This window comes from Mangifera indica, chromosome 2 (genome assembly GCF_011075055.1).
Source record: "Mangifera indica cultivar Alphonso chromosome 2, CATAS_Mindica_2.1, whole genome shotgun sequence".
NCBI lineage: Eukaryota > Viridiplantae > Streptophyta > Magnoliopsida > Sapindales > Anacardiaceae > Mangifera > Mangifera indica.
Window position 1 is genome coordinate 22,739,078 of NC_058138.1, and position 24,511 is coordinate 22,763,588.

At 35.0% G+C, this 24,511-nt stretch overlaps 4 protein-coding genes and 1 non-coding gene across 15 annotated transcripts; all 5 read left to right on the forward strand.

Moving 5' to 3' along the window:
- The first annotated feature begins 201 nt into the window (after positions 1 to 201).
- On the forward strand, positions 202 to 7,467 carry LOC123208910 (sugar transporter ERD6-like 5). 11 transcript variants are annotated; one of them, XM_044626544.1, is made up of 18 exons: positions 220 to 666; positions 2,131 to 2,193; positions 2,906 to 2,993; positions 3,082 to 3,141; positions 3,817 to 3,903; positions 4,006 to 4,052; positions 4,129 to 4,204; positions 4,477 to 4,541; positions 4,621 to 4,713; positions 4,794 to 4,874; positions 5,510 to 5,594; positions 5,703 to 5,746; positions 5,819 to 5,881; positions 6,244 to 6,303; positions 6,401 to 6,454; positions 6,779 to 6,838; positions 6,928 to 7,045; positions 7,139 to 7,467. In XM_044626544.1, exons 1-18 carry the CDS (start codon positions 478 to 480, stop codon positions 7,288 to 7,290), a joined length of 1,485 nt encoding a protein of 494 aa, XP_044482479.1. In that variant the 5' UTR covers positions 220 to 477; the 3' UTR covers positions 7,291 to 7,467. The 11 variants fall into 11 exon arrangements, with proteins under 11 accessions (XP_044482483.1, XP_044482482.1, XP_044482479.1 ...); XM_044626545.1 differs by having other exon boundaries at positions 236 to 666; positions 3,838 to 3,903; XM_044626542.1 differs by having other exon boundaries at positions 242 to 666; positions 2,906 to 2,995; positions 3,987 to 4,052.
- A 194-nt stretch (positions 7,468 to 7,661) lies between these two features.
- On the forward strand, positions 7,662 to 16,922 carry LOC123208715. Its single transcript, XM_044626233.1, has 36 exons — positions 7,662 to 8,168; positions 8,351 to 8,413; positions 8,510 to 8,599; positions 8,710 to 8,769; positions 8,885 to 8,950; positions 9,030 to 9,095; positions 9,172 to 9,247; positions 9,328 to 9,392; positions 9,475 to 9,567; positions 9,643 to 9,723; positions 9,820 to 9,904; positions 9,995 to 10,038; positions 10,120 to 10,182; positions 10,268 to 10,327; positions 10,449 to 10,502; positions 10,590 to 10,649; positions 10,742 to 10,856; positions 10,958 to 11,082; positions 12,868 to 13,020; positions 13,104 to 13,166; positions 13,752 to 13,841; positions 13,927 to 13,986; positions 14,077 to 14,142; positions 14,225 to 14,290; positions 14,375 to 14,450; positions 14,542 to 14,606; positions 14,794 to 14,886; positions 14,956 to 15,036; positions 15,124 to 15,208; positions 15,281 to 15,324; positions 15,399 to 15,461; positions 15,540 to 15,599; positions 15,707 to 15,760; positions 16,245 to 16,304; positions 16,378 to 16,492; positions 16,578 to 16,922. The coding sequence occupies exons 1-36, from the start codon at positions 7,935 to 7,937 to the stop codon at positions 16,706 to 16,708; spliced, it is 2,925 nt and encodes a 974-aa protein (XP_044482168.1). The 5' UTR covers positions 7,662 to 7,934; the 3' UTR covers positions 16,709 to 16,922.
- Positions 16,923 to 17,749: 827 nt separating this feature from the next.
- Positions 17,750 to 18,157, forward strand: LOC123208716 (protein FAF-like, chloroplastic). Its single transcript, XM_044626234.1, has one exon. The coding sequence runs from the start codon at positions 17,750 to 17,752 to the stop codon at positions 18,155 to 18,157; it is 408 nt and encodes a 135-aa protein (XP_044482169.1).
- Positions 18,158 to 20,196: 2,039 nt separating this feature from the next.
- On the forward strand, positions 20,197 to 20,269 carry TRNAA-CGC. Its single transcript has one exon. It is a non-coding gene; the product is annotated as a tRNA-Ala (tRNA).
- A 1,386-nt stretch (positions 20,270 to 21,655) lies between these two features.
- On the forward strand, positions 21,656 to 24,498 carry LOC123209436 (phosphoglycerate mutase-like protein AT74). Its single transcript, XM_044627500.1, has 3 exons — positions 21,656 to 22,447; positions 22,625 to 22,733; positions 23,832 to 24,498. Exons 1-3 carry the CDS (start codon positions 22,076 to 22,078, stop codon positions 24,275 to 24,277), a joined length of 927 nt encoding a protein of 308 aa, XP_044483435.1. The 5' UTR covers positions 21,656 to 22,075; the 3' UTR covers positions 24,278 to 24,498.
- The last annotated feature ends 13 nt before the right edge of the window (positions 24,499 to 24,511 follow it).

The window sequence follows — 24,511 nt, forward strand, 5'->3', positions numbered from 1 at the left end:
TAACAACAGAATATAGTTTCATTAAAATCTGATAAGGTTAATTATTGTTAAGGACTCGATATTTGAGATACTTCCTTGAACACGAACAATTGTTGTCCTGTCAGACTTTTCGAGTTGCCACCCTTATCTAGTTGACTACAATTTCCCACTGTTAATGGCACTAGTAATGGTTGCCAAAATTTTCTCCTCAACGCCTACCTTAGCCATCGTTGCACGCATGTACACCGGCAATCCAGGACTGTAAGAAGATTATCCCTAACTAATAATATAAAGACTTTTCAACTTAACCATGTTTACCGGACAGACTTTCTAATGAGCTCATGGTACACCTAGAAGTCCATAACATTTTGTCCTCTCTGTCAGTCTTTCACCAAACTCTCTACCTTACCTTTTTTACTCATCCGTCGGAACTTAAATTCTTTAACATGTTCCCGGATTACCGCATGCTCTGTAGCTTTGGTTTTAGAGAAAACAAACATGGAGAGAGAGAGGTTGGAGGAGGGACTACTCCTACCAAGGTCTTCACTTCCTGAACCAAATCCAATGCTTCAGAGTCTCGGCAATAGTGGTGGCAGTGGCATTCCACAGAATGATTCTTCAGCTACAACTGTCCTTGTTCTCAGCACCTTGGTTGCTATCTTCGGTTCATTTTGTTTGGGGTGTTGTGTAAGTAATTAATACACGCACTGCATATATGTTTCTGATTCATTACTGCTCTTATTTAGCTTTCGTTAAAAGTAGGTGAGTCAATACTGGAACATCAATTTTCCTGCAATGTTATGATACCGGGGTGTTGACATGATGCTAATTGACGGATAATGTGTAGTTATGGGGAATTGTTTAGATGACCTCTCTCGGTAATCCCTTGAGGGGTGAAACTCAGATTTTGGGTCTGGTTTCTGAACTTGACTCTTCTTCTTACTTATCTTATGGTTAGTGGGAATCACTCTAAGAGGATAAAGAAAGAGAAGAAAAACTGATTTTATTGAATTATTCCAATAATATAAGTAAATTCATTGGTGATGCTAACTAGAAAACTCTCTTAAGTTGATCTCCTAATCCCATACTCAAGGTTATTGTAATTTTCAATGATTGGAGTTCATTGGAGAATTTTATTCCTAAATCTAGTGCAAGAAATTAGGGATTTCAGATATTAGGATACACCCCCTATATCAAATGCAAGGGATTAACCACTAATTATATTGCAATAAGCCCTGAATCAAGGCAAGTCATTAGGGATTTTGACATCCAATTCACTGGTACACAGGTATAGCATCACTCCACGGTCAAAATCCCTAGAACATGGCAGATCAATCAAACTCAATGCATATCAGGTGTCATGCAATTACTTGTTTTGTTCTTATTTTATAAAACTGATTAGGTTGCAAAGAAGTATGTAAGTGGGGTGAACTTATTGGTAATGATTATATGGTCATGGCTCCTTGATTTATAGGGAATATGTGATAGTAACAGCTGCCTTTTGGAAGGATTGTGATGTCTGGGCTAAAGGTTTGGCCCAGATCCTGTCAATGGCTGTGAACAATATCTATTCCCGTATGGAATAATTAGAATGGTCATATCTTGTGTTATTCACCGCAACTCAGTTCTTTCTATTTGCAATGAATCAAGAATACCATTTTGGATCTCACAAAAAGTGAGTGGGTGTTGAATTATAGTGATCCGAATTCTATATAGAGGTTATCTGAATTCAAGAAATGTGGATTCAAAAGATAAATTTTTAAAAAGATCTATGGTAGTAGTGGAGGGATTAGACCTAACCTAACACTGACCTCATAAGTGGTGTTGGGGCAAAGTTTATGTGGTATGGACCTTTCCGAATATATTTTAAGTAAGTGTAGTGGTTACGACCCTGTTAACTTATTAGTCTAGTCAAATAGGGTAAGTCCGATAAAATAAACTCTTCTTCATTTATAGTAAAATTTTCTCCTTTTTCCTGTTTTTTGTTTTCCATGTAAATGCTTATTCATATATTGAGTATATGTGTTTTTTAATGTTTTTTCTATATATAAAATGTCTTATGAAATCCTGTCATTCATTTCTTCCTTTTGAAATCTTTGCTCTGTCTAAATTATATGACTGTTTCTTTAAATGCAAATTTCATATATGCAGTCAGGATATTCATCACCTGCTGAATCTGGAATCATGGAAGACCTTGGCCTCTCAGTGGCAGAAGTAAGTGTTCTTCGCTCGACCAAACTCAATTTCATTTTAACACATAAATCATAAATGCATATGCAAATTTACATAAATTTCTTGTGCAGCTGTGTTCTTATAAATACTAAATGGCATACTAGTGTCACACTATGACTAGCCAGATTATAATATCGGCAATATGTAAGAGATAAGACCTACCTTGTGTTAAAAGTAACTTGAAATAAAATGAAAGTTCAAATAAACATTGACAATATTTGTGTAACACCTTTAGTCAAATTTTACATCAACAAAATACAAGAAAGATGTTGGATATATATGACATCCCACATTGCTCTGGTGAGCTTCTAAGTTATCTAGATACGTTTTGAGTTATAAAATTCAAAAACAAAACCTTGAAAAATTGTATACCTAAAATGAATAATATCTTGACATTGAGTTGGATTATTGGACTAAGATGTTATAAATAGTACTAGGTGATAACTGTTATCTGCTTGAACGACGGTGGGGAAATTTCAGTGATGATGCTGAGTCTTGTAACAGGGTAAACGTTACACCCCAACCAAATCCCACATAGACATTTGGGAATGATAAGAGGAGCTTGTTTAGCGTGTGAGTTCCTAAGATGCCAAGACACGTTTGGACCAGGATGTTGCAATTTGATTTATCCTTCCTGTAATTGCGTGATCATAACTGTTTTGTCTCTTTTTTTTTTTTCCCTTTAATCTTTCAGTTCTCAGTTTTCGGCTCATTACTCACAGTTGGAGGAATAATAGGTTCATTAATAAATGGGAAGGTAGCAGACCTCATTGGTCGAAGAGGTGTAAGTCATTATGTTGCTCTCTATTGCGGTATAATATCATTTTTAACATTGAGATAGTAATGGTGTTCAATCAATTTCTTGAGCAGGCTATGTGGCTTTCGGACTTTTTCTTCATTGTTGGATGGCTTTTGATAGCATTCTCAAAGGTTAGTTCTCTTTTCCTTCTCACCTTCCCTACAATTATTATGCTTTAATTGATTGCCTACTTAAGTTATTAGTAAATCACTGCTGATAAATACAGGCAAAACTTTTTTATACTGAAAACAATGAAAAAAGATGACTGAATAATCAATGAAAACAATTGATACGAGCAACTACCACCGAATTTGATCAAGATTCGGATACTTGATGCATGCAATAACCCTAATTTTAACTTTATTGTAACAAAATTAATTTCAATAATCAATAATAATAGTCTCCTATGTTTTTGGGCTAATCCATCTTTAAATAGTGGTTCTAAAAAACCCTAATTAAGAGGATCAAAATTCAACAAAATCTGAAATAAGAAAATTCTAGTGAAACTAAAACACGATGGAATAACCGTTCATTTGATAAAACACCAATTTGAGCAATATTCGTGGTTGTTCAGTCAAGAATCTTCGGTTTTCAACATTCTCTCAAAACTAGGAAAAATTGACATTGCCCGTTCCAGACTGGAATGACCTCGTTCACCTGCTGTTTATAATTTTGCCCAATATGCTGCTTCTAGAACACCTGTTTCTATCTTAGGGCGGGTGATCCACAAGTCCTGCATCACTTTTCTTCTGAATTGAATTATGTGTCAAGCAACTTAGCTACTTGCGTATACTAATATATACCAGCAAATATGTCATATTTCAAAGGATGTTTGGTCGATGGATCTTGGAAGAGTTTTGTCGGGGATCGGAATCGGGCTTATAGCTTATGTGGTAGGTGTTCTGAACAAATCAGTAGTAGCTTAATTTAAAATATGAGATGTGTATGACAAAACGGTATTCTTGCCACAAGACAGTCACCTGTATACATTGCAGAAATAACACCGAAGAATATCCGGGGAGCATTTACAGCAGCTAATCAGGTATAAATGAACCATTATAGATTGTATTATTGATTCAACTAATTATTTATGAGCATCTACTTTGTCAAGTCTGCAGTTCATGATAGCTTGTGGCCTTTCATTCATGTATTTTGTTGGAACTGTTCTGTCCTGGAGGACCTTGGCTCTGATTGGTAGATACTTACCGCCCTTCTATTGCTTGTTGTGAAATTAATTAACTTGCTCGAAACTTTGGAATGGGCTTTTTTTGAAATCTCTTTGAACTGTGCATAATGTAAGCTAGGGTAATTACTTGAGAAACCGAAGATTACAATTGTAATCCAATTAAACTTCTTTATATCCTGGAACTTTAGGTGAACAATTCTTCAAATATAAATCACATTTTAACAGTATTAAAGGTATCTTCGAATGAATTTCTCAGGTTTTGCTGTGATTTAATTTTCAGGAGCTGTTCCTGGTCTATTGCAGGTTGTTGGTCTATTCTTCATTCCAGAGTCCCCTAGATGGCTGGTGCGTCCAATTCAGGACTTTGTAATTCTTCATAGGACCTTTTTTTAACAATTCAATTGATTCTCAAGACTATGTGCAGGCAAAAGTTGGTAGAGAGAAAGAGTTAGAAGCTACACTACAGCTTCTTAGGGGGAAGTATGCTGATGTTTCTCAAGAAGCTGCTGACATCAGAGTAAGTTGAGGAAAATAAAGTTTCAAAGTTTTAATTCTCCAAGCATAAAACAAAGAAAAGAGGATCTTGTTTTTGTACAGGATTATACTGAAACCTTTGAAAGGAGCTCAGAAGCTGGATTCTTTAACCTGTTTCAGCGAAGATATGCTTATTCACTTGTTGTGAGTATTTATCTTTGAACATGCATTTAACACACCTAGACAAATTTCATATTAACTAAGCATGGTAGAGATGTTGGTTATATATGAGCATAGTCATTAGTATCCTACGATATACGATATGTATTTTATGATACAATACGATTCAGATGAAAAATGATACGTATCATGTGATATATTGAATTAATACGATATAGTGATGTATTATATAGTATGTTACATATCCTATGATATGATACATATTACTAATACAAATTGATATACTTTTTTAAAAAAAAGATGATATAATAGGAGTTTATATGATAAATCTTAATTTTTTAAGAGTGTTTGTAATATTTTCTAAAATGATGACGTGTCAATTAATTTTTATTTATTTATTATTTTATTTTTTAAAAGTTGTATCATAAGATATGATATGATGTTCAATATATGATACGAAATATTAGATTTTCGATACACGAATTGACTATCATGTATATGAGCATCCTACATCATTTGGGATAATAAAACAAGATTAGTTAAATAATTTGTAAGCTCTTATAGTCTAGATTATTGGACCAGAGATGTTACCATGCAAACAAGCCCCTTATGTAGACTTAAATAGTTTGATCTTTAATTGGTTTGTTTGAATGGTTTAGGTTGGAGTTGGGCTGCTGCTCTTCCAACAGTTAATGGGGACAAACGCAATTTGTTTTTATGCTAGTTCCATTTTTGAAGATGCTGGTAAACTGGCTTCATTTTCATATTTTTCTTTTGTTTTTTCATGTAACCAATGATGTCTTGACCTAAAAAATTAATGGACATGGTTACGGAGATTTTTGTTTATGACAGACTTTTCAAGTACAGTTGGGACTATATCAATGGCTATCATTCAGGTACTGGGTTCAGAAATTTATATAAGATTTTACTATCAGTGATTATAAGGACTCACAGGAAGTCTTTTGCAGCTTCCCTTTGTTGCTCTATCTGTATTTCTGATTGATAAATGTGGAAGAAGACCACTTCTTTTGGTATGGCCTGATGGTAGTGAGTAGGGTTGGACTTGAGTCAAGCTTGAGATTGACAAGCTCCCTTCCAACCAAGCTCGAGTTTTATTTTCTTTTTTTTGGCTGAGCTCAAATTTGGCTCAACTCGCATTAAAACAAAATTGTTTTGATGTATATTAATCAAAATATTATCGTTTTAATTGTTTTGAATTGAGCTCACCTGACTCGAGCTTGAGCTCATCTAGGAGCAGCTCATTCAAGCTTGATTGAGCCAAGTTGGCAATTGAGCTTGAGTTGTCTTGACTTGAATCCAATCCGGGCAGAAAATCTCATTTTAGATATTGATTCAGCCAGAAAATTTTGGTAAATTCATTTTATTCTTGCAGGTTTCAACTATCGGAATGTGCTTAAGTTGTTTCATCATAGGGTTGGCATTTTGTGTGCAGGTTTGTTCTGGAAAGCTGAAACAGAAATTTTTACCCCGCTCTAATCTTCTTTAAGCTTTTTTTTTTTTTTTTGATAGATTCACAATTATCTATGCAGGATCTTAATAATTGGAAAGGGGTCACCGGGTGGCTGGTATATGCTGGCATAATGGTAATTCATTGTAACTCAAAACACTTCTTTTGCGCAATTTTTCCCCACTTATTTTGTTATGCAGGAACCAAGGAATTTTTTAATGAAAGCAAATAAACCACAAATAAAACAAGAAAAAATATTGATGTATTAGTTGGAACGCATGTTCTGATAGTGGAATACCCATTTTGCAACCCGAAAGGTCTGTTGTTGAATTTGGGTCACCGTATCCAGTAACTTTTCCATTTCCTTCTGAATGCATTACTAGTTTAGATAGGATTGTTTCTCAACCTTTATTCTTTTGTACATTTATCTGAATGCTGAGAATTTTCTGTGTTCAATCAGGGTTTTAGCGTAGCTTACTCGACAGGCATGGCAGGACTACCATGGGTTGTATTGTCAGAGGTATGTGACCACATGAAGCCCTACATGTTTTTCAGTAACATATTGACAGGAGCAGAGAGATAAGATGTTGAGCTTTCAATTTCATTCAGATATTTCCTATAAACATCAAGGGCACAGCAGGAAGCCTGGCGACTTTGCTAAACTGGTCAGGCTCTTGGGTTGTTTCATTCAGTTTTAATTTTATGATGGAATATTGGAGCACAGCAGGTACCTAAACTAAAACCAACCCCAACTCCCCTATTCTCTATTGTCTTGCTCTCTCTTAACACTTATACAAGCATGCATTGTCTGCTCTCACAGGAACATTTTTCATATTTGGAAGCTTCTGTGCTTCGGCTGTTCTGTTCACAGCATTTCTTGTACCAGAAACTAAGGGGCAAACGTTAGAAGAATTACAAGCATCAATTACCCATTTTTCGGACCGAGACACCACTTTGATATTAGAAATTTAGTACCAATGTCATGTTTGAGTTGAATAATTAATTGTTGTATCATCATTGAACCACATGAATGTGTGATGAAATATATTTCTTCTGTGATTTATAATGTGGTTCAATTTTGTAATGCAAACTTCACAACTTGAAAAGTTGAATTGAAGAAGAAAATTCTATAAATAATTATTTATGAAATTCAAACATTTTACTTGTAAATTCTTGAAAACCATCTGCTAAAATGTATAATATTGTTCATATTGGCCCTTTTGGATGAAATTTATGTGGTGTCATTCGTGACCCTCATAAAAATATCTCATTGATCTTTGCCTGCTTGTCATTTCAGGAAAGGAAACTACATTAGCCAATCCATTAGTGTATCTTTCTGCGATCCCCTTAAATATTATCCACATATTCTGAATTATGGTAGTGATGATACTGATTTTTACGGTGTGTGAGTTGCATGTATCTATCAGATCACAGATAAGCCACACATGGAAAATACATAAAAGCTGGACAAAATGGGGCCTATCTACCCCAATTGTCTGAATGTTTTGTCTTTTATTTTAACTCTTTTTCTTGTCTTCTTGTTCATAATCTCATAATAATACTATTTCTCTTTGCTTTTTATCTTCCAAGAACTTTAAGCAACATCTGAAGAGTCAATGCCATTAGTACTGAAGAATCTTTCAGTAGCTTTGGAGATGGACAAAGAAAGCATAACTGAAGCAGGGTTATCAACTTTTCTGCTTAAAGAGAAGTCTGAGATACTTGGAAGCAGTGGTGGCAGCCATGGTGGTGATGGTGTCACCGATGAGAGTGGAAGTTCCTCAGCCACAAGTTTGGTTGTTCTCAGCACCTTTGTTGCCGTCTGTGGTTCTTATGTTTTTGGCTCTGCAGTAAGTTTATACTTTCTTGAGTCCTGATCTTCTGGATCAAATTATTGTTTCAAAAAAGTTACTATTTTTCCACTCATAGAAGCTTGAATCTCAAAAAAACACCGTATTGAGTTTCATAGGAACTTTGATTTGTATAATTCTTCAAACCTTGGGCTTAACAAATTGTTTATGCTGATTTGCAGGTGGGATATTCATCACCAGCTGAATCGGGAATAATAGATGATCTGGGTCTCTCTGTTGCACAAGTAAGAATGAACTATTATGTATAGTCTCTATTCTGGCTGGCCTATAGTTGCCCTTTTTGACTTTCCTCTGTTTCTTTCATTCTGGTTACCCAATAGTATTCACTTTTCGGGTCAATATTGACGATTGGAGCAATGCTAGGTGCTATAATGAGTGGGAGGATAGCAGATTACATTGGTCGAAGAGGTGTAAGTATTTCCCATTAATCCATGACTATTTCTAGCCATTTTTAGAATTTCAGTTCTTTCCCTCTTTCAAATTTCTGATTTCTCTCAAATCTTGATGTCTTGTTAAGTAGACAATGGGCTTCGCTGAGATATTTTGCATCATTGGGTGGCTTTTGATAGGATTCTCAAAGGTAGAAATTTTTGGATTTTATCTTACCACCTTCCAATCTAAGGCTTCATTGTTGCCAATATTCTAATAATTAGTTCTAATTTGCATAATCTTAAAAGTTGAGTGTTTTTTGGAAGGTTGATTGGTGCCTAGACATTGGAAGACTGTTGGTAGGATATGGGATGGGCCTCATTTCTTATGTGGTAACTGTTGAGAATGTTCTGGTTCATGTTGCTTTACACATTTAACTGCAAGTTAATTATTCCAAAGCCCTATTGACAGGTACCAATATATATTGCTGAAATTACACCAAAAAATCTTCGAGGAGGGTTTACGACATTTCATCAGGTGATATTGAAACATCATTAATTTTGTCAGTCTTTAGGATATTGTCGCTTAAGTGATTCTTTTGCCTATTACGCAGTTCATGATTTGTTGTGGTGTGTCAATGACATATCTCATTGGAGCTTTCCTAAACTGGAGGATTTTAGCTCTGATTGGTAACTTTGTTCACTTTATGATGTTCAGTTGTATTTTTAGGCAGTTCAGTAACAATGACATCTTTCTAATTTCTTTTCAGGAACTATTCCATGCCTTATTCAGCTTCTTGGTGCACCCTTCATCCCAGAATCACCCAGATGGCTGGTGAGTTTTATTGAATCTGTATTAAAATTGCAACTAAATTTAGAAGACACCACTGCTGAAGGTGCTGTGTGACTATTTGCAGGCAAAGATTGGTAAAGCAAAAGAGTGCGAAGATGCCCTGCAGCGCCTTCGGGGAGCGAATGCTGATATTTCTGATGAGGCAGAAGAGATTAGAGTAAGTTCCAAACTTTATATACATGCCTACCATTCTGATTTCTCGTAAGTTATTAGTGGTTTTCATTTTTCACAGGATTACACAGAAACCCTTCAAAGGCTTTCTGAAGGTAGCATTTTTGAATTATTCCAATGGAAATATGCTCATTCCCTCATTGTGAGCCTCTTAACTCAACTAACTGTCGCATGTTACTTCTGGATCAATTGGTTTCTTATTAATCATCTATCTTCTTTACAACACAATTGTTATCAGGTTGGCGTGGGCTTGATGGTACTACAACAATTTGGAGGAGTCAATGGCATTGCATTTTATGCAAGTGCTATTTTCATATCAGCCGGTATGTAAATCATACATTATAGACAATTCCTATAATTAACTGGTTTAAAGTAAAAGAGAAAGTGAATGCACTCCTCTGATGTTGTTACAGGGTTTTCGGGTAGTGTCGGTACCATAGCTATGGTTGTGGTTCAGGTAAATTAACTCTTTACTGAAACTCAATTGTTCAAATCTGCTCAAAGGCTTCCATGAGAACTTTTAAATTGGCTTGTGCAGGTTCCAATGACATTGGTGGGAGTAGTTTTGATGGATAAATCCGGACGAAGACCACTTTTGCTGGTTAGAAGCTCTATAATGTCTTTCCAAGTTCGTGATATAGTTGTTCAGATACGTCTGCTCTGCTGAAGTGTGATCATATTTGCAGGTGTCTGCAGCTGGAACATGTCTCGGTTGCTTCCTCACTGCATTATCATTTTTCTTGCAGGTCCGAAAGATAAGAGTACTTATTTAGACTACAAATTAAATTGGGATTTCTCTTTTATAGTAATAACCTAAGTGAACAGTTTTTTAAATATGAGTCACATTTTAACATCTTGTCTTTGCAGGATCTCGGACAATGGAAGGATGTAGCTCCGTTTTTAGCACTTGTTGGAGTGCTGGTAATAAGAATTCACTTAAAATGTAAATTTTTGCTGTTTGACAGCTGAAATGATCTCTTTAGTAGTGATCCCTTTGATTTGAGTCAGGTATACACAGGATCTTTCTCATTAGGCATGGGAGGCATACCTTGGGTTATAATGTCAGAGGTAAACCGAAGTCCGTTCGAATTTTGTTTCATTCAGTTGATGATATTCCGAATAGAGTTTGATATCACAAGATGAACATTCTGATGTGTCAGGTATTCCCTATAAATATGAAAGGCTCAGCTGGAAGTCTTGTGACATTGGTTAGCTGGCTAGGGTCTTGGATTATATCCTATGCTTTTAACTTTCTAATGGATTGGAGCTCAGCAGGTAATAAATGAAACATTAGTTTTCAATTCTCGGCTTCTAAAAGAAGACGAAAGTAACCTATTCTGATATCATCCACTCATTTTGTTTTCATAATTTAACAGGAACATTCTTCATATTCTCAGCCATTTGCTGCTTTACGGTCCTGTTTGTAGCAAAGCTAGTACCCGAAACCAAAGGGCGAACTCTTGAAGAAATACAAGCGTCAATGAATCCATTTTCAGCAAGATGATAAATTAGGATCATGCCTTTGCTGCCGTGGAAGCCAGAAAACTTAGAGGTCAAGGTTTGAAAGAAAAAACAAGGAAATCTAGAATGGTTAATGTTAAGGTCAGCTGACCCCCTCCCTACGCCATTGCTTTGCTGCACGTGTTACTCTTATTTCAACATTGAGAACATTACTGTAAGTCTTCAACAGTTCAATCTAACCAAAAACAAATAACCCACATAATGACCTCAATCAATAAGTTCCTTGTCAAGTTTTAAGATAAATCGATGACTAATTACTACACAGAAACAGTCATAAACTATTGTAAAGGTTTGAAATTTCAACACGTATCTTAATAAAACTTTTTATCAGAAATGTGATATATAAAGGTGTATTTAAACCGAATTGAACCTAAATAAGGGTTAATTTGAATTTTATTTGAATATAAATAGTCTAACTCAAACTTAAGTTAATGGTTGGTAAATAATAATGCTAAAGAGGTGAATTGCTGATAAACCATCAAACTCGGGTTGTGTTAAAGTTCTAGTTTGAATTCTATTCTTTTGAAACAAATGTGAATTCAAGTCAATCCAGTTTAAATCCATCCTAGCGATACAAAACACAACTGAAATTGTTTACAAGACCCAAGTCCTGCAATACTAGAATCAGCAGACCAAATATGGGTATTGATCATGTAGGCGTAATAAACAAACGTGCTGTTTTTTTAAACCCAAAAGGCAAAAAGCAAAACAGAAAAACAAATACAAAAATACAAGTATTTACATAAAATTAATATAAGAAAAATCATGGGCAGATAATGAAAAAGCTTTCGCGAAGAAAGATTAGAAAAGTAAGAAGATTTTTCTTTTTTCTCTATACAAGCCTTTAATCTTAACTCATTCTATTTTTCGACGTACACTTTGATACAATTTTCTACATTTAAACGTTTGCTGACATATAATTGACACGGTGCATTTGTTGATCACGACAAATCATACGTACGTTACAGCAGAGCTCTCCAAACAAAGTCCAAACCACTGCGTTTACTTAAATTATTCAGAAATGTCTGTACAGCCACTGCTTGAAAATTCACCATTCCAATCCAATATGCATTCAGGTGGTACCTTCAGGTATGTTTGGTTGAAGGATTTTAAGATTATCTTAATAATTTATCTTTTATTTTTTTATTTAATTTGTTAATAATAAAATATTATAATAATATTTTATTATCAATATTGATGTGACAGATAATATAGGTGGTAATCTGATTACCACCTTCACCTTAAGTATTTAAAGATTACTAGAGAAATCTTGAGTTTATTATAATTATATTATTATTTATTAATTTTTTGAGATAAAAATAAATTTATTTTTAATTAATATGACAAATAATATAAAAAAATATTTAAAAATAATTATATTCAAAGACATTTAAGTAAAATAATTTACTAGTAATCTTTTATTATTTTTAAACAAATACAATAATTATTTATACTTATCAAATTTTATTAAACATAATAATTATTTATACCAAGTAATTTATCTTCAAGATAATCTTTCTATTTTAATAATTAAATATTTCCCAAACCAAACGCCTCTAAAAGGTAATAACAATGGCCTATCATTTTCGGTCTACTACATAAAGTTATGAGTTGACTTTCAACCGGGTTTCAACCGGGTTTCAGAGTAACTGTCAGTTAGAATGTATGGTATAACTAACCGCCATGAAGCTGCCAGCAATATATAGTGTCGTTGACTTCTTTTCCTTTCAGTCTGTTGATTTCTATCGTCTTCCTTAGAAAGTAGACTATGGAGGGAGAAAGCTTAGAAAACGAAAACATTAACAGTCATCTGTTAGGGGATTTTGATGGTGTAGGTGAGAGTGGCAGTTCTGTCACTGTTATACTTGTGTTCAGCACTTTCATTGCTGTTTGCGGTTCCTATGTTTTTGGAGCTTCTGTAAGTGTATTAAAATTCAGTTGATTTAGGAAGTCTCTAACTGATTGAACTTCAAAATCTTTGATAAACCATTTCTGTTTCAGTTAGGATATTCTTCACCTGCAGAGAATGGAATCAGGGAAGACCTAGGCCTCTCTGTAGCCGAGGTACATTCTTTTCTTCTTGCTTTTATTACATTTTAACACCAACATAGTTCTGACACCCAAAGGAAATAAACAACAAAATACTCAACATAAGAAATAAGTATTTATGTGAAAAACTCAATACGGGAAAAACCATAGGCTAACAACGGGGAAATTTTCACTATAAATGAAGAAGATTATAAGATAAAAAGGTGATATATTTGTTGTTTGTTTTGGCTCTTAATCTTAGATCATTCTATTTGTGGTGCACACTTTCGATTAGGCTAGTCCTATTTTTACACCAACTTGCACCCACATACAGTGGGTGGCTTCAATCCACCAGTCAGTTCGACTAAAGTAACAAGCAGACAGGCTTTTAACTGCTATATTCACTTGAGTATATCTTTAAAAGTCAACACTGCTGGGGCGAATTCATACTTTTTGAATTCAAATAACCCCTTACAGAATTCAAGTCACTATTATACAACAAACTGTCCTTCATTAGCATTCTAATGCTTCTAGTGAGCTTTGTAATGTTTTGGAATTTGAGAGAGATGAATGCTGCTTATTGTTGTTATGTTATGTCAAATTCATGTTCTCAATATGCAGTACTCTCTCTTTGGCTCAATTATGACAATTGGAGCAATGTTAGGTGCAATAATAAGTGGAAAGACGGCAGATATTATTGGCCGCAAAGGTGTAAGTTTTTTATACTCTGATTCACATGTACTCAGCCTTTTTCAAATTGCAGTAAGAACATTATCTTCTGTACACTTTTTAACAGGCAATGGGGATTTCAGAAGCATTCTGCCTCATAGGCTGGCTTGCAATACTATTCTCCAAGGTAGTTTCTGCAATCACAGCATTATCTTTCTGGACAGTTTTTTATCATATACTTAGAATATTCATGGTTCATTAAATGCTTGTTGAAAAGAATGTATGGCTGCTGGACATTGGAAGACTATTCATAGGATGTGGCATTGGGCTTCTCACTTATGTGGTAATTTACAGTGAGCAGCTGCATTTGATCTGAAATTTCTGGTTCATGTATCAATTACATTTGCTTTCTCATTTCCTAATAGGTACCTGTATATATAGCAGAAATAACTCCTAAAAACCTTAGAGGAGGATTTTCAAGTGTTCATCAGGTAAAGAGAGAGACCTTCTTAAATCTGTATCAAAGAATATGCCCCTTGCTTATCTATCTGTATGCTCTTTTTTTCATAATATAGTTCATGGTAACTTTCGGCTCTGCAATGACATATTTTATCGGAACGGTTGTCAGCTGGCGTACACTAGCCCTTATGGGTAAATTGAATCTATTTCTCTGTTGTATGACTTCACTCAGATTGCAGCTATATGCAACATTATAATGTTAAACTTTATACTACATTTGCAGGAATGATTCCATGTCTAGCACAGCTTGTAGGCTTATTTATTATTCCAGAGTCTCCAAGATGGCTGGTGAGTCTCTATGATTCAAACTTCTGCTAGAAAACGTTTATATAATTAGCTGGTATTTGGATTGCTTTTAAAGAGGACATATGACCATATTGTAAACTTGTTTCTAAGGTTGCATATGAGAAATAAAATGCTAATGATAAATTAAGAATCAGTTAAGAACAGCTTGATTTTTCATATGAGATTGCAGGCTAAGATCGGTCAAGTGAAAGACTGCGAAGCTGCTCTACAGCGTCTTAGAGGAGAAAGTACCAATATATCTGAGGAAGCAGCTGAGATTAGAGTAACATTCAAACTCTTTGTGGCTATACATGCTTTTCGACAGAGTATAATTAACAATGTACATATTCAGGACTACACACAGAACCTTAAGCAACTCCCTGAAGGAAGATTTCTAGACTTGTTCCAGCGGATATATGCTCGTTCACTCATGGTGACCCTTACAAATAGATCCTATTCTTGTCCAGGGGCAATGTCATGGCTTTCTGATCATCTTTTGTTGGATTGTTTGAAACTTTAGGTTGGAGTCGGGCTGATGTTACTGCAACAATTTGGAGGGGCTAATGGAATTGCATTTTATGCGAGTTCTATATTTGAATCAGCGGGTAAAATAATTTCTTTGAAACTGATCTAATTAAGGCAAAGCATATCAATTTAAATGTTCTGGTTTATGGCAGGTTTTTCAGCTAATGTAGGGACAATTGCAATGGCTATTGTTCAGGTAATGCAAGTGTGTATAATATTGTTTTCTTCTCATATGTTTCATCTAAGACATTGGAAGTTCTTTTCTTACAGATTCCTATGACAATAATTGGAATACTATTAATGGATAAATCCGGAAGAAGACCACTTCTACTGGTGAAATGGCTATAAGGTTCTCTTCTAATGGTATTCTTGAATGCAAAACCCTTGCTGATTGTAGTCCTGTTTTTGCAGATTTCTTCTGTGGGAACTTTCGTTGGCTGCCTCCTCACCGGGGTGTCATTCTCATTGCAGGTTCCTTCCTAAAACATTGTTCATTTTCAGTACACTTGTATTTTGATGTTGTTTATCAACTTCATTTCTTATAATTTCCTGTACCATCAATGTTTAAACATTGTCAGGACCATCAGCTATGGAAAGATGTCACTCCGGTTCTGGTGTTTGTTGGTATACTGGTAAGACAATGTACAAAGAAATTTTCTCCAAATTTGTACTCAAATAGTCGTTATAACATTTTGATCAAATAGTTTGGCACACTATCAAAATATTATAGGTTGTGCAATCCAAAAAACATTTTAATAGTTTATAAGTTCACAGTCTATTTAATCAATTTTTTATTATCATTATCAAGCGATGTATAATATTCTTATATAACTAACATCTCTTTTGTGTTTTTCCAATGTCAGGTTTGACTAATAGTGTTACAGTTATCCAATTTTTGTAAGTCGAAACTAGTAATCTAGGCATGAGGTCCCTGTTTTACCAAGAATCCTGGATTGCTCCTGCACAATTAGTTGATAGTCTGTATTGTTCTCACCAGCATGAAAAGTTAACTGCTTGTTTTGTTCATTTTGAGCCCAATTTCTGATACTGGGGAGTAAGAATCATTATCTTTGAACTTGTCAAGTTATATCTGGAAGTATTTCATTCTGCAAATAGGTCTATAATGGATCGTTTGGGCTAGGACTTGCAGGGATACCATGGCTCATAATGTCAGAGGTTAGAGAGAACTTTATCTTGCTTAGAGAAAACCAATTGTAAGCTGAGACTTAATGCAGAGTTTGTGTTTCAGATTTTTCCCATTAACATGAAGGGTTCAGCTGGCAGTGCTGTGTCTTTGGTCAACTGGTTTAGTTCCTGGATTGTTTCCTACATGTTCAACTTCTTAATGGAATGGAGCTCTGCAGGTAATACCACACATCCTCCAAAAATAAGCTTCCGCTTGCCGACTTCCGAGACAATCTTCATACTTGTATGCTCGCATTTCTCCAGGCACATTCTTCATATTCTCTAGCATCAGCTGCTTGACTGTCCTCTTTGTGGCAAAGATAGTACCGGAGACCAAGGGGCGAACACTCGAACAAATACAGGCAGTTATGAACCCACTAACAGCTAGAAGATGAACCTGGCTTTCTTATCCAAAGGTTAAATGGTCCTATAATTCTGCAGGGATGCACTTGTGAGCGACTTGAAATGAAAAAGGTTTTTTATTATAGATTCTCAATTAGTTAGGAGGCTTTTGATTGAAAATAGAAGAATAAAACAGCACAATCACCTATCATTCTTCATCAAAATGAATCTTTCAGAGAAATATTATTCTGGGTTATGAAAGAATAATAATATTTTGTGGACGAACAATTGATTCTAATAAATGTAAAAAGATCGATTTGTTATTGTATTATATTAATAAAACAAAAACAATATAATGCATACTCATTTTGATTAAATAAATAGGTTTATACTTATGTATATCATCGTGTGATTAGATATTATTTTATTTTTAATTTAAAATCAATCAATTATACGATGATAGATATTAATAATCTACCTATTTATTGATCAAATCATCATGTTGACATCCATACGGACCATACCACATAGAATTCTGTTTGGAATTTAGATATATCCGCTGTCACTAGAGTCTCCACACGTCTCTATATTTCTAGATGATGAAGAGTCTCTTTATAATGAGAAACAGAAGTCACAACTCACAACAAAGCCATGCCATGTCTCATTATGTAAAATCCACCTCTTCACATGGCAACCTATTATCTCGGAACAGTTTTCTAATTAAGACTTGTTGATAAAAATAATGTCAAATACAAAGAGTTGAACACTTCTTCCTACAAATATATAAAGGAAGCTAAAAATAACCAGATGGATAGATCTGAATTATGTGATCATGAGGTCAGGTTTCATGGTGTCTTCCTCATCTTATCTCTATCTATATTTGTCCCAACGTAAGGCTCTTATGAATAGTATCCTCTTCTTCTTCTTCTCAATTTTTCATTACCTTCTTTACTTGTCCTTCTTTCACATCTCTCCTCTCTCTACCCAACGGCCACCACCTCCCTTGCAATATAAGTAACCCTTATAAACAAGAACAAGGCCTAGGCTTGATCATCACCCCGCCAGCTGAGACTTCTGTACCGCAGCCGCTCATGATGTCGTCTACTGAAAAATTAGGGTCTGAGAGTTCGGATGAAAGGAATGTTGAAGATGGTCATTGCTTGAGAATAGAGTCGTCAAGGAGGGCTAAAGGGAGAAAGATAAAGAAGTTTCCACCTCCATTGTCGTCTTTCAACCGAAACAGTCAGCCAAGTTTCTTTCTCCGGTCTGTCAGGACAGACGGGAGACTAGTCTTAACAGCAGTTAGAAACGACCGCCCTGAGATTTTAGTTGTTTCACGGCAAAATGGACGGTTGAGACTGCATCTAATCAGAGAGGAAGAAAAAGAAACACAAATATTACCCCAGGTAGAAGAAGAAGAGGAGGAGGAGGAAGAAAGAAGAAGAGAAAATTGCTGGGTGGCAGCTCAAGGGCGTGAGCGGAGAAGTGTTAAGGAGATGTAATGAAGTGGGTATCGGAAACCACCATAAACTGCATGTGTGGAGACACCACTGTGTGCCTACCATGTGAATTCTACGCCATTTCACATGGGTATTGAGCAGTGAATTCGAAGAAGGAACAAACAAATTAACAAGCCATGGCATGTCTCATCTACAATTCAAGAAAATCATTTTACAGATAATTATTTAGACCTTAAAATAATTTGACAGATGATGTGATACTTTTAATTAACATGCATGTTCTTGTTATGTTTGGGGCATTATTGATTATGCTGTACGTGTTTCAACTGGGTTAGGAGATACGGTGGAAAAGAGAGGATCCGCCATGGCAAGCGAAGAGTCAGGAGAGGGCAGGGGGAAACAGAGAGAGAGAGAGAGAAGAGAGAAGTAATCTGCTAATAATTTTGCCAACTTTAGATGGTTTGGTTGCCTAGCCTTGATGGAGGCCTGAAATTGTCTTCCTACTGCAAACTTATAGCCTTCTTAGTTTTTCCTGCCCTAATCAAAGACACCACAAATTTTGAAAAGTAATAAAATTTAAATACCCACCTTATCAGGGAGGTTTTTCAATACTTTTATATCAATTTTTGGTGTGAGGATTATATAATTTTTAAATTCTTTAATTTTAACAACTAATTTTTTAAATATAATTTATATAAAATTCATATATTATAAATGATGATATTAACATTACAATATTCATTAAATACTAACATAAAGCTAACACATAATTAGACTGCATAAGAGATGTGCCTAGGAAGTGTAGTCATACGTTACCATTTATAATCCCAAGTGCACCACATCGAAGAGTACAGGTTAACTATCTCATCATCGAACTTGTGTGGCACTTAGTGGCACCCTTTGCTAAGTTAGGCTAACTCTCCGAACGCTACCCAAAAACAGTCCCTCGCTTGGGAATAGCAAAAGCAAGTCAGAAATTCTCAAATACCGCATACACGAAGTATATAAGGCAATGAAAGTAGCAGGAAAATATTAGTTGTATTCCTTGAAATTTTTTTTCTTTCTCGAGCTAAATCTGTAAAGGCCTATATATAGGCACACAAATGCCCTAAAAATCTACATTACATTCAATGGATTTCCCTTCCCAAAAGCACAGCCCCCATGGTTGGCTGCCCAAGATGATAGGATAAGATTTTCAAGTCACAAGGTTGTCACACCCTCGGACTCCCTGGGCTCACTTGCTGGAGCATCATAGAAGTCTTTGGAACCTCGGCTGTTCTCCCTTGCCAGGTTGCTAGAAAATGGGCTGGACACAAGCCCAAATTGTTACTGTGCATATGTTGCACAACGGCCCTGTCTTGCTCACAATTGTCATCTCATGACAATAAACTATCCATGGTCATTTGATTCTAGAATTTAAAAATTATTTTGATAATTTATTTTTTATTATCTTATTTAATTTGTTAGTAATAAAAAATTACGATAATTTTTTATTATTAATGTTAATGTGGTAGGTAATATAACTGATAATCTGATTACCACGTTCACCTTAGATATTAAAAAATTACTAAGATAATCTTAATTTTATTATAATTATATTATTATTTATTAATTTTTTGAGACAAAAATAAATTTATTTTTAATTAATATAATAAATAATATAAAAAATATTTAAAATAATTATATTTAAGAGTATTTAAGTAAAATAATTTACTAGTATTCTTTTATTACCTTTAACCAAATACAATAATTATTTATGTCTATTATATTTTATCAAACATAGTAATTATTTATACCCAATAATCTTTTAAGTAATTTATCTTCAAAGTAATCTTTATATTTTCATAATAAAATATTATCGAAACCAAACACCCCTTTATTGTATGCTTATATAACTTTAAATAATTCAATCCCAATAATTAGTTTTTGGTGCATGATTCCCCTCCTATTTGTATCAAACCCATAATATAGAACTTCAATCTGATAAGATGAGTGGTTGTGGTGTTATGTATACGTACATATAATAACTAAAAACCAAGCACAGTAATTTTGATTAATAATATTGCAACTTTCAACAATATGGGGATGTAGCTCATATGGTAGAGCGCTCGCTTCGCATGCGAGAGGCACCGGGTTCGATTCCCCGCATCTCCATCTTTCACAAGCTTTTTATTTTCCCAAGAAATTGAAGCTGTTGAATTGAACGCCCACGCCCACCATTCCAAGTCAATAAAGAAAGGGAAATACAGATTTTGATTTCGATGAATCAATATATCAATTCAATCTTCACCAACACCACCTTTGCAGGCTACTTCCTATGAGTCTCATTACAAACACAATTGAAATGGTCTGCTGGAACAACCGAGTTTTAAAACCGGGACCGGTTGATTTGATTTATCCAATTTTCAAGTGTTTTATAATTTGGTTTGGATTGGTTTGTCCAATTGATTCAATTGAGAATTGGTGATCAATTCTTGTCATGTTCTAAAATCTATATTAATTGATTGAATTGACTTAAACAAAACCTGATAATAATTCATAAAATATTTTAAAATCTACAGTAAATTAGTTCAATGGATAGTATAACTCAAAACAATGTTTAAAGTTTAAATAAGGGCAAAGGATTTATTCTCACCCAAAGTATGTTGTTTTTTCACGATTTTTCACTTTATCTTTAAAAATCTCAAACACTCACTCATAGGTAGTTAAAGTTAATAGTTTTAAGGATAAAATTATCATTTTATCTATAATATTAAAAATAAATTCAAATTTAATCTCGTTGCCCTGCCCCTCCCCCTCCTCCCAAAACCTTAAAAACTAAAAGTTTTCATTTAAATCAAGTTTGAAAAAATAGCATTTCCCTCTTAGGGTATAGTTTTCAAATCTCCGACTTCAAATCCAACACTATCATTGACCACAAATATCTTCTGACGCTTTCTCTCGCTCTAGCAACCAAGTTTTTCTCATTTAAATGCTTTGACGTTAATTGACGTCGAAAAATACTCCCATTTTCATTGGGAAGACTAAGATGAGAAATCTTATCCTTGTCGTTCATCTTTCTCGATGAAACATCGTCTTCCCACTAGGTTTAGAATTGTCGGTCGGAGAGAAAGATGGTGAGGGAGCGACTGTCGAAAAAAGAGAATAGAGATGTCATCAGAGATGCTTTTGGATAATTTAAAAAACTCTAGAGGAGAAATTGTTATTTTTTAAAACTTGGCCTAAGAGAGATAATTGTTATTTTTTAGGATTTAAGAAATAAAATAAGATAAAATTTTAAGAAGTTAGAATTTTGTTAACTTTAACCATTGATGGGAGGTGTTTAAAATCACCAAAAATAATTAAAAAAAACTTCAGAAAACAATATTGTTTGAGTTAGAATAAATCCTTTGGCCTTTAAATAATAATAATAAACTGGATTGACCGCGATTGAATTGGGACGTTAGGTTTTGCAATTGAATATATCTTTAAAAAAAATATATACACCATAAAGACTATTAAATCATAATTCCATTTGATTAGACATTGTTCAATTCTGTATTTAACCAATCACCAATCGGATCTGTTAAAACCCGGGCATGCCCGGGGCAACGCCCTGTTCCAGTATGAAAGCATTGGGCAGCATTATTGACACAGTAACATCATTGTCAACTTTCATCCTTCCTGAAATCCAATCATGGTCTGTTTGTCAGCCACCATCGCCCAACCATGACCCATTTCACATTCTGTTTACCTTGTAACGTGTCCAACATTTAATTTATTTGGATCTTCTTCGTCAAGATGTGAATGGGAAAGCCTTTAAATTCACTGAAATAACAACCGGAGACAGTTGACATATAAAGTTTCACTTCTCAAGATTAAGCCCTTTTGCTTGCTCATATCATATTCATACATCCCTTTGAAGGCGGCGAAGAAGAAGCAGAAGAAATAATACTTTTGTTAAGCATCGGATTCAACAGAATGTCAGAGCATAAAAACAACACCGACTACAATAGACAACACCACCACCGTCTTCTGCCGAAACGCATCATTTTAGTCCGCCACGGCGAGTCTCAGGGGAATCTCGACACCGCCGCCTACACCACCACGCCCGACCACAAAATCCCCTTAACGGAACTGGGGATCGAGCAGGCTCGACACTGTGGGGCCCATTTGAAATCCTTGATCTCCGCCAACGACACCTTTTCCGACTACCGTCTCTACTTCTACGTGTCGCCTTACCAGCGGACGAGATCCACCCTCCGCGCGATTGGCCGGTCCTTCTCCAAGAGACACATCATCGGGGCCAGAGAAGAGTGTCGGATTAGAGAACAAGATTTCGGAAATTTTCAGGTACTCCATGAAGCCCCACCTCAAGATTTTCTTCTTTCTTTTTTAAGCTATTGCTATAACATGTAACTTCACCGGGTCTGTATGGAGTTAATATTACTGGAATTAAGTCTTAATAGTTAAAGTAATCTCCGTGTGACGAAGTTGATGATGGTGTTATATTGCTTGTTTTTTTGAAAGGTTAGCGAGAGAATGAAAGTGATAAAGGAGACAAGAGAGAAGTTTGGGAGGTTTTATTATAGATTTCCTGAAGGGGAATCTGCTGCAGATGTTTTTGATCGAGTTTCAAGTAAGGTTTTTTTTTTTTTTTAATCTGCTTTAATTGTGCTTTAGTTTTCTTTGTTTCCCATTTAGTGTTTTACATTATTTGGATAGAATAATAGTTGTATTCAAGAACAAGGAATTTTGATTTGGAATTGTTCCTTGAATCATAGCTTTGTCTTTTGAAAGTGCCTTATATATTGCTTTCCAAGTAATCACTTCAAAAATAAGTTCTTAAATTTATGCCTTCTATTGTTTTTTTAGTAGCCCGGACCTGGAATGTTTGAAATATTACAGGTGCTTTCATGGTTTTGTGCAGCCAAAAAGTTTGTGAGGTTTGACAGACGTTTAGGAAGTATCTTTTTCTTTTTGTTTAAATTGCTTTAAGAATGGAGGTGGATTAGTTTTGCTTTAAGAAGTGAGAAAAACGATTCTGTCATTCATTTGTTATCGAAGCAAAAGCAAAGCCATCAATTTCAAAGCAGATTTTTTGGTCTGATAATTATAATTCATTATTCACTTTATTTGAAATTTTGAAAAGTAATTAGGGCTGCTTGACAACTTTGTCACATAGTCATAGAAGCTGGAATAGGACTGGCTCACTGCTGTTGAAAAGAATCTGATGACTCTTTCCAGAGCCCCAAAATTGATTGATGTCTACATTGGCTCCAGGTTCAATTTAGAATAGGTCCGCTATGGTTGGACAGCCATATTGAAAGAGTTTACTTGTTTAAGGGCTGGTAACCTATGCGTATACCAATTCCTATAGCCAAAGTAGCTGACATGGAAATTTGATTAATTAACTCTAAGCACGTAATTCGAACCAATATTAATTGATGTATTCTGTCCAACTGGCTAAGCTGCAATTTTATTGTTAACAGAATGTGGTTGCCTCTACTTGTGATTAAGGTTTCTTGTTCTTTGAATTGCTTGACTACTTGTGATTACCAGAATATAAGGAGTTGAAAACAGGAATCCTGTCTCTCAATTATGCATAATAGTAGAAACAGGGACTTTCTGGTTTTCATTTCATGATCATCACTTACTTTTGCATTTTGATAGCAGATAACTGAATTAGGCGAGAGATTTTATATCAGATTATTGAAAAAACAGTTGAATTTTGCAGGTTTTTTTGAATCCCTCTGGAGGGACATAGAGTTGAACAGGCTTAACAGTGACCCTTCCCGGGAACTTAATCTTGTCATTGTATCACATGGTCTGGCCTCGCGTGTTTTTCTCATGAAGTGGTTCAAATGGACAGTTGAGCAATTTGAGCACTTAAACAACCTCGGGAACTGTGAGTTTCGAGTAATGGAGTTAGGTCGTGGTGGAGAATATAGCTTGGCTATTCATCACACAGAAGAAGAGATGCTAGAATGGGGACTCTCCCCTGAAATGATCGCTGACCAAAAATGGCGAATCCAGGCCACTAGGAGTGATTGGAATGAAAATTGTCCATGGTACTTCCATGAGTTTTTCGATCATTTGGAAGACCCTAAAGAAGAAGAAAAGCAAAATCTTGATGCAGAATGTTACAATGCTGATTCTACATTTGGGTCATCTTCACCATGAAAGCGATCAAACATTTTCAAAACTGTAAAAAATTAGTTCTCTTTATTCTTTTGGAGTCATAAAACTGTAGTTATAATAATACCAGTTCTTTTTAGTGAACACATGATGCCAAGAGAGTACCCAGCTAGAGTAGTGGCATCTTTACTAGGTTTGATTGTTTTAGTTTGTTAATGAACAATTAGTTTAATGTTAATGTAATGATTCAAATTCTCTCTGGATTAGTTCGTGATGCTC